A 9922-nucleotide genomic window follows, 5' to 3' on the forward strand; every position below is an offset into this window, starting at 1 on the left:
TTAATATATCTACTTCTAATATGTAAAAAAAAAAATTGCACGCACATCCCTCGTAACTGGGTGCTGAGCCAAAAAACGCAATAGGTGTAAATTATATATCCAATAAAGGCAGCAACACAAAGCTCCAAAAATACAAATTTATTAAATTATTTTCTTATTAAAGGCTGACACATAGCGTGTAACGTTTCGAGCCACATGGTCTGATGAAGAGCCATGTGGCTCGAATTGTTACACGCTTTGTGTCAGGCTTTTTAATTGAATAAATTTCCCTTTTTGGAGCTTTGGTGTTGCCGCCTTTAATGAATATATAATTTGTGAAATACCAGTCATCAGATAATTCAGTAGAGTTAAGTTAACTGAGAATATACCCCTTCCACCCAAGCAAAATAAATAATCAGCTTTTATTTGATCGCTAAACTGCATGTTTTATTTATGCATTTATACAGTAACACGTCACGTAATAATTCAGTTTATATAATTATTTGCATACTTTTTTTTCTTAAAATAATACTACAGAAAACAATCAAGCTTTGTACACTTGAAATCAGCAGTGAGAATAACAATCTATAAATTAGCGTAAATGATATAAATCAAATATTATTTTCCTCCTGTTGTCATTACAAAAGGACCATTTAAAATTGTAGCCACTATACTATTTTATTTCTTATAAATAAGCTTTTCACATTTTCTCTTTATCTATAAATATGTGTAAAATGTATATTATACAACATTACCATTATATCTAAAGATTAAAGCATTGGTTTTGTATACGTATAAGTATAAGACATCTAATTTAAAATACATTTTATAAGCAAATATTAGCTCAATATAATTAACTTTCCCTTTTTAATAAATTCTGAATGTAATACTGCTTTGCACACATGTGGATTTAAGTTTAGACACAGCTGTGTTTATTGCTTTAATAAAATTGTGGATTTGCCACAAATACCAAAAAATATAAAAAATATCTGTTGACCCAGAAAATATGTATTTGTACAAAGAAACAACACAAATATCTGGGAACCAATAAATGCATTATATGAAACAATGTAAAACTGTGAAAAACGTATTCAAATTGAACAATAAAAACGAGAGGGGTCTGTTGCAATCAGAGCTGCATCCAATGCTTTTTAATGCGCTCACCTAACCCCACCCCTAACCCTACCCCTCATGGTGACATCACTAGCTCCATTGAGTGCATTGTGTCTGAGATTGCATTTCTGAGCGATGCAATCTCAGCTTGCATCATAAAGGCTGCATCCAGATACTATTGATAAAAACAGATTTTCAGGTGCAGTCTTAAAGGAACAGTGCACTCACTCAAAACTGGAAAGTCGGTCGTCATGTTACAAAACACTTTCTTCAGTTAAGCCAAAGTCCCTTTAATGTATTCTACAGTCTTTGGTTGAACACAAAATAAGATATCCTGAAGAATGCTGAAAACAGATACCCATTGATTTCCATTTGTTTTTCCTAATATAATGCAAGTCAACAACATTCTTTAAAATATCTTCTTTTGTGTTCAACAGAAAAAAAAAGAAACTCTTAAAAGATTTGAGAGTGATTTAATAGTGAACAAACCTCCACTTTTTGGGTGTACTGTCCCTTTAAATCAGATTGTATATCCTGGAAGTTTATTGACCACCAATTCTGAAATGTGATAGCAATGCCCATCTAGTCCCAATGTATCCCGTTCCTCTTCGTCCTCCTGTTTCTCTGACACCAAAACAGATTTCATCACTGCTTTATAAGAGGCTCTAAGTCCTCTGGCTTAAAGGGACAGTGCACCCAAAACTGAAACCCTGTCACTTGTTCCAAATCTGCTGAGTTTCTTTCTTCTGCTGAACACAAAAGCAGATAGTCTGAAGAAATCTGGAAACCCATTTATTTCCATTTTGTTCGTCCTACTATAACGAAAGTTAAGATCATTCTTCAAAATATCTTCTTTTGTGTTCAACAGAAAAAAAGAAACTCCTAAAAGATTTAAGGGTTACTAAATAGTGAACTAACTTCCACTTTTTGGGTAAACTGTCCCTTTAAATCAAATCATCACAGTGTCTCCTGGAAGTTTGTTGACCACCAATTCTGAAATGTTATAGGAATTCCCATCTCAAGAGATCCCAAGTTATCCCCGCTCCTCTTCATCCTCCTGTTTCTCCGACAACAAAACAGACTTCAGCACTGCTTTATTAACGGCTAAGTCCTTTAGCTTAAAGGGACAGTGCACCCAAAACTGAAAACTCTGTCACTTGTTCCAAAACTGCTTGAGTTTCTTTCTTCAATTGAACACAAAAGCACATTGGACAGCCATTTATTTCCATCTGTTTTTCCGACTATAATGAAAGTCGAGAACATTCTACAAAATATCTACTTTTGTGTTCAACATTTGTGACTACATAGTGAACAAATTCCCATTTTAGAGTGAACTGTCCCTTTAAATCAGATCAACACAATCCAGTCAGTGTATATCCTGAAAGCTTGCTGACGACCAATTCTGAAATGTAATAGCAATTCCCATCCAATCCCAGAGATCCCAATTTATACCGCTCCTCTTCATCCTCCTGTTTCTCTAAAAACAAAATAGACTTTAGCACTGCTTTATTAACACCTAAGTCCTCTGGCTTTAAGGTACAGTGCACCCAAAACTCCCAAAAACCCATTGATTCCCATTTGTTTTGCCTCATATAATGGAAGTCGGGAACATTCTTCAAAATATCTTCTTTTTGTGTTCAACAGAAAAAAAGAAACTCAAAAGATCTGAGAGTGAACTGTCCCTTTAAATTAGATTCTCACAGTGTATATCCTGGAAGTTTGTTGACGACCAATTCTGAAACGTGATAGCAATTCCCATCCAGTCCCAGAGATCCCAATTCATCCAGTTCCTCCTCATCCTCCAGTTTCTCAGATGACAAAACAGACTTCAGCACTGCTTTATCAGCAGCTAAATCCTCTGGCACTCTCCCAAATCTCATGTCCTGTTCAGTAGAGTCGAAGCTTTCAGATCTTCCAAACGTCCTGCAGACCGAGGGAGTGTTTGGCTCACTCATCTGTGACCCGGGCCTGCCAGCGGACACCTCATCTGAGGACACGCTCAGAGCTGAAGTCTGAAGACGCGGCCGGATGATGTGTGTGCTTTTGAGGGAACGTTGAGGAGATTTTTCAGCTCTGGCAGGAACTGGAAGAGCTTTACTGGAAGTGCTGGAGCCGCTTTGTGTTTTCTGTCCGCCTTTCTCTGGTTCCGGACTGCTGAAAATGTCGGGTGTGTATCCGTCAGTCGTGTTTACGCTTGTGAAGTCGTCTTGATACTCGAAGGAGATGCTATTCGGATGATTATAACTGCTCGGTCTACTGTCGTCTTTGAAACTTGTGAAACCTGGATTGTTTATGGTTGATGAGGTCGAATTCTGACTTGGGATATGAACTTTTTGGTTCCTCTCAATCGATGAATCTTGACTTTCTTTTAAACTCGTGCGTATTTCCGATTTTGGCTTTATTTTAAAAGTGCTCATTGCTGTCTGCACATCTTCATCTAATCGAACGCCTCTGCTGACTGCCTTCCGAACACGTTTATGATCTGATATCTTCGTTTTGTTCGTCCGCTCTTGTTTAACCTCTTGATATTCAATGCATTCGTGCTGTTTGGTGGGACTTGATTTGACCATCTTGAGCCTGAGACGAAAAGTGTTTGTTAATCCATATTTAAGCTTCCTCTTTGGTGACTTTTCTTCATTTTTCTTTACAGATTTGACGATGCTTCCTTTTATCCTGCTTCTGCCAGGTCTTTGTTTAGGACTGGTTTTCTGATTCTCTAATTTTTGTTTTGGTTCTGGTGTGTATAACCATGCCATGTGGGGATGGATTGGTAACGGCTGCTGATGTGGTGTCTGGATGTTAAGCTGTGATAGTTCCACTAGTAAAGCGTTCAGGAGTGGTAACTGTCTGATGACGTCCAGGAGCGGAGCTGAGTCAGTCTCTTTATGCGGAGGCTTTGGAGTTGAATGTAACTTACTCAGTCTGTCCTTTTCTGGAAATTCATGCATGTCAGATGATTCTTCCTCATCGTTTACATCTTCTGGATCCTCTATATTGAGACTCTCCATTGCTGCAAGTAACCCAGTGACGCCTGACATAGGAAAACAATGTTATTATTTGAAATGGAACTTTTGCATGTGTTGTATTTAGTGCTGGGATCCACACATAGAAACCAAAACTGTCCAAAACCATTTTGTTACATAGATATATAATACAAACAATATATAATTTTAAAATGTATGTTTTATATTTAAATATATAAATATTTAATCATAAATAGTATTCATAAATGGATTATTATTACACACTCTCTCTCTCTCTCACACACACACACACACACACACACACACACACACACCACACTGTCAAAACAAACTTTATTTGGGATGCAATTAAATTTTTGTGTTTTTTTTAGTGTTTTGTATCATGTTTGATGCATCAAACTTGTATTTATTATGTCAAAAAGTAAAATATTGAAGAAAGGACAGACCCAAACTGGTGTAATTTTTATCATATCATTCTGGACCACAAGACCATCTTACTCTACGTTGCACAGGTTAACATGTAGCAAATCCCAAAATTACATTGTATGGATCAAAATAATAAATGTGAAAATCTTTAGAGAATTAATTCATTTTCATTTGTAAAAGTACCAATTTTATTTTTTATTAGTGATATGCACGGCTAGGAGAAGTGATTTTCTCAGTATTTAGATGGCAGATATTCAGTTGTATTGTCATATCTTTGCCAAATAATGTCTTAAAAACCATACATAAATGGAAAGATAATTTACTCAGCTCTCAGAACAGAAAAAATGTAAGACATTTAATAAACTGAAAATAAAAATTTTGCTGAGGGAAAAAGTTTTTTTGCTTAAAAGTTCAAATGTGATGATAGCTGATAATGCTGACCAAAATCAATATTCCACCATATTTACCATTAAACATTAGTATAAATGTATTTAAATGCTTAGTTTTAATGGAAATAATTACGATGAAGAATAAGAAATTATCCATCTATCTATCTATCTATCTATCTATCTATCTATCTATCTATCTATCTATCTATCTATCTATCTATCTATCTATCTATCTATCTATCTATCTATCTATCTATCTATCTGTCTACTATATCTATCTATCTATCTATCTATCTATCTATCTATCTATCTATCTATCTATCTATCTATCTATCTATCTATCTATCTATCTATCTATCTGTCTACTATATCTATCTATCTATCTATCTATCTATCTATCTATCTATCTATCTATCTATCTATCTATCTATCTATCTATCTATCTATCTATCTATCTATCTATCTATCTATCTATCTGTCTACTATATCTATCTATCTATCTATCTATCTATCTATCTATCTATCTATCTATCTATCTATCTATCTATCTATCTATCTATCTATCTATCTATCTATCTATCTATCTATCTATCTATCTGTCTACTATATCTATCTATCTATCTATCTATCTATCTATCTATCTATCTATCTATCTATCTATCTATCTATCTATCTATCTATCTATCTATCTATCTATCTATCTATCTATCTGTCTACTATATCTATCTATCTATCTATCTATCTATCTATCTATCTATCTATCTATCTATCTATCTATCTATCTATCTATCTATCTATCTATCTATCTATCTATCTATCTATCTATCTATCTGTCTGTCTGTCTGTCTGTCTACTATATCTATCAATCAATCAATCAATCTATCTATCTATCTATCTATCTATCTATCTGTCTGTCTGTCTGTCTGTCTGTCTGTCTGTCTGTCTGTCTGTCTGTCTGTCTGTCTGTCTGTCTGTCTGTCTGTCTACTATATCTATCTATCTATCTATCTATCTATCTATCTATCTATCTATCTATCTATCTATCTATCTATCTATCTATCTATCTATCTATCTATCTATCTATCTATCTATCTATCTACCTATCTATCTATCTATCTATCTGTCTGTCTGTCTACTATATCTATCTATCTATCTATCTATCTATCTATCTATCTATCTATCTATCTATCTATCTATCTGTCTGTCTGTCTGTCTGTCTGTCTGTCTGTCTGTCTGTCTGTCTGTCTGTCTGTCTACTATATCTATCTATCTATCTATCTATCTATCTATCTATCTATCTATCTATCTATCTATCTATCTATCTATCTATCTATCTATCTATCTATCTATCTATCTATCTATCTATCTATCTATCTATCTATCTATCTGTCTGTCTGTCTACTATATCTATCTATCTATCTATCTATCTATCTATCTATCTATCTATCTATCTATCTATCTATCTATCTATCTATCTATCTATCTATCTATCTATCTGTCTGTCTGTCTGTCTGTCTACTATATCTATCTATCTATCTATCTATCTATCTATCTATCTATCTATCTATCTATCTATCTATCTATCTATCTATCTATCTATCTATCTATCTGTCTGTTATTACATCCATCCATCCATCCATCCATCTGTTATTCTATCCATCCTTCCATCTGTTATTCTATCTATCTATCTATCTATCTATCTATCTATCTATCTATCTATATATCTATCTATCTATCTATCTATCTATCTATCTATCTATCTATCTATCTATCTATCTATCTATCTATCTATCTATCTATCTATCTATCTATCTGTCTACTATATCTATCTATCTATCTATCTATCTATCTATCTATCTATCTATCTATCTATCTATCTATCTATCTATCTATATATCTATCTATCTATCTATCTATCTATCTATCTATCTATCTATCTATCTATCTATCTATCTATCTATCTATCTATCTATCTGTCTACTATATCTATCTATCTATCTATCTATCTATCTATCTATCTATCTATCTATCTATCTATCTATCTATCTATCTATCTATCTATCTATCTATCTATCTATCTGTCTGTTATTACATCCATCCATCCATCCATCTGTTATTCTATCCATCCATCCATCTGTTATTCTATCTATCTATCTATCTATCTATCTATCTATCTATCTATCTATCTATCTATCTATCTATCTATCTATCTATCTATCTATCTATCTATCTATCTATCTATCTGTCTGTCTACTATATCTATCAATCTATCTATCTATCTATCTATCTATCTATCTGTCTGTCTGTCTGTCTGTCTGTCTGTCTGTCTGTCTGTCTGTCTACTATATCTATCTATCTATCTATCTATCTATCTATCTATCTATCTATCTATCTATCTATCTATCTATCTATCTATCTATCTATCTATCTATCTATCTGTCTGTCTGTCTGTCTACTATATCTATCAATCAATCAATCAATCAATCTATCTATCTATCTATCTATCTATCTATCTATCTGTCTGTCTGTCTGTCTGTCTGTCTGTCTGTCTGTCTGTCTGTCTGTCTGTCTGTCTGTCTGTCTACTATATCTATCTATCTATCTATCTATCTATCTATCTATCTATCTATCTATCTATCTATCTATCTATCTATCTATCTATCTATCTATCTATCTATCTATCTATCTATCTATCTATCTATCTGTCTGTCTGTCTGTCTACTATATCTATCTATCTATCTATCTATCTATCTATCTATCTATCTATCTATCTATCTATCTATCTATCTATCTATCTATCTATCTATCTATCTATCTATCTATCTGTCTGTCTGTCTGTCTGTCTACTATATCTATCTATCTATCTATCTATCTATCTATCTATCTATCTATCTATCTATCTATCTATCTATCTATCTATCTATCTATCTATCTATCTGTCTGTCTGTCTACTATATCTATCTATCTATCTATCTATCTATCTATCTATCTATCTATCTATCTATCTATCTATCTATCTATCTATCTATCTATCTATCTATCTATCTATCTGTCTGTCTGTCTGTCTGTCTGTCTACTATATCTATCTATCTATCTATCTATCTATCTATCTATCTATCTATCTATCTATCTATCTATCTATCTATCTATCTATCTATCTATCTATCTGTCTGTTATTACATCCATCCATCCATCCATCCATCCATCTGTTATTCTATCCATCCATCCATCTGTCTATCTATCTATCTATCTATCTATCTATCTATCTATCTATCTATCTATCTATCTATCTATCTATCTATCTATCTATCTATCTATCTATCTATCTATCTATCTATCTATCTATCAGTTCATCCTGAAAAAATGTAAAGATAATTGTTTTTACATTTGTTTTTTAAGATTTCAAAGACATTTGAACTTGGAGATTTATAGAATTATATTAAAGCCTTTTACTTGTTTAAAAAAATGTATGGTAGATTATAATCCGCATGCATCTTTTCATTCATTCTGACACACCATACACCTTAAATTAATGCGTCAAATACAACACTTCATAAGATTAAAATCCTACTTTTCCTCTCCTGCTGGCAGTTCTCGGAGCAGTAAAACAGTGGTGGAGGGCAGAAAGTGGTGTATTCCTGTGCATCCTCAGCCCACGACACACACTGTTCAGCCCGCTCTGTCTGAGTATAAGCTGGAACCCCACACTCCTTCGCTTCAGATATCACTATATCAGTAGGCTGCCCATCAAGGCTTATTTCTTGAGAGATAACACTGTGCTTCTCCTCTACTTTTGGTGGGATCTCCTCTTCATTTTCACACTTTAGCTGATGCTCTTCTTTCCCACAAGTCACGCCGACCTCATAGACTCTGCTATCAGGGATATGAGGAATCAAATGAGCTCCTAAACTCACTATTTTATATGCTAGAGAGATGACACCTATGCTGCTTCCCATCAGGTTGCAGATTGGGCTGCTCAGTCTCTCTCCATAAGCAGCAGGAGTGTTAATACCATGCTTTCCCACATCCACCTTAATCCTCTCCGTCACTTTGGCCAGGGAAATCAAAGAGCTGCCTATAAGTCTGGGAATCTCGTCTTTTACATCGAGCACCATTGCATAGAGAGGAGTGTTGAGGAGATGAGTGTGTAATGAATCCAGATTGATCTTGAACAGACATGATTTGCCTTTATGGAAGGTGTATTTAAAGTTGTCTCCGTCGTCTGGATGATATAAAGCCTCGGGTGACACACAGAGATCAGCATAGCCTGATTTTGATGGATCTTCTCGTCCTGAATGGTAGATTAGTAATGTGGGGAAATCCAACAGGCGGATTCCCACTGCAGGATCCAAAACAGTGCCACGAGAACCGCCGAAGCGAACGTAGTCAATCACCAGTTCCAGCGAAAAGAGAGTTTCTTGCGTTGGTGGCATGTTCTTTCGTGTTGGAGTAGAAAAAACGCATTTATATACGTGTTGATATTAAAATATAGATTGTTTTTAGGCTAAACGTAACGGAGATTTATGCTAACGTCGGAAGCGAGCGTCGCATCACCTAGCAACGATATCGTCTCAGGTTTGATACGTCATGGAAGCTGTGGTATTCTGGGAAATGTAGTGTATCAGCTTTCATTATTTTTTAAACGTTTTGAAGCAATGTTATTGTGCTTTATTCGGGTTGACATAAAATAAAAGCGTTAATCGCATTTAAATTAACGACTAAGCAAGATCGTGATAGAATTTTTATTATATTACATTATATCTTTGTTAGCTTAATAATAACAATTATTTCATGGTTTGTCGTGTTTAACTGTATAACCTTAGTATGTGATAACGAATATTTCTATGATAATAATAATAATAATAATAATAATAATAACAACAACGACAACAACAACAACAACAATAATAATAATAATAATAATAATAATAATAATAATAATAGTAATATGAATAATTATAATGCCTAAGATAATACTAATAGTAAATGTATTATTATCTTAAACAGTTTAAGGAAATATTTTTGGACTTT

The 9922-nt window shown here is 33.9% G+C and overlaps 1 protein-coding gene across 1 annotated transcript; it reads right to left on the minus strand.

Annotated features, from left to right (window-relative positions):
- Nucleotides 1-1614: 1614 nt before the first annotated feature.
- On the minus strand, nucleotides 1615-9447 carry map10 (microtubule associated protein 10). The gene is made up of 2 exons (XM_005169558.6): nucleotides 8463-9447; nucleotides 1615-4123 (listed from the first exon to the last, which is right to left on the minus strand). Exons 1-2 carry the CDS (start codon nucleotides 9322-9324, stop codon nucleotides 2790-2792), a joined length of 2196 nt encoding a protein of 731 aa, XP_005169615.2. The 5' UTR covers nucleotides 9325-9447; the 3' UTR covers nucleotides 1615-2789.
- Nucleotides 9448-9922: the final 475 nt, after the last annotated feature.

Source organism: Danio rerio, chromosome 13 (assembly GCF_049306965.1).
Source record: "Danio rerio strain Tuebingen ecotype United States chromosome 13, GRCz12tu, whole genome shotgun sequence".
NCBI lineage: Eukaryota > Metazoa > Chordata > Actinopteri > Cypriniformes > Danionidae > Danio > Danio rerio.

Bases quoted from the DNA above. Each gene is read 5' to 3' on its own strand.
- map10 (XM_005169558.6), bottom strand. From the start codon at position 9,324: ATGCCACCAACGCAAGAAACTCTCTTTTCGCTGGAACTGGTGATTGAC. The intron at 4,124-8,462 runs GTAGGATTTTAA...TTCCTATGTCAG, and splicing joins CTGCCAGCAGGAGAGGAAAA to GCGTCACTGGGTTACTTGCA.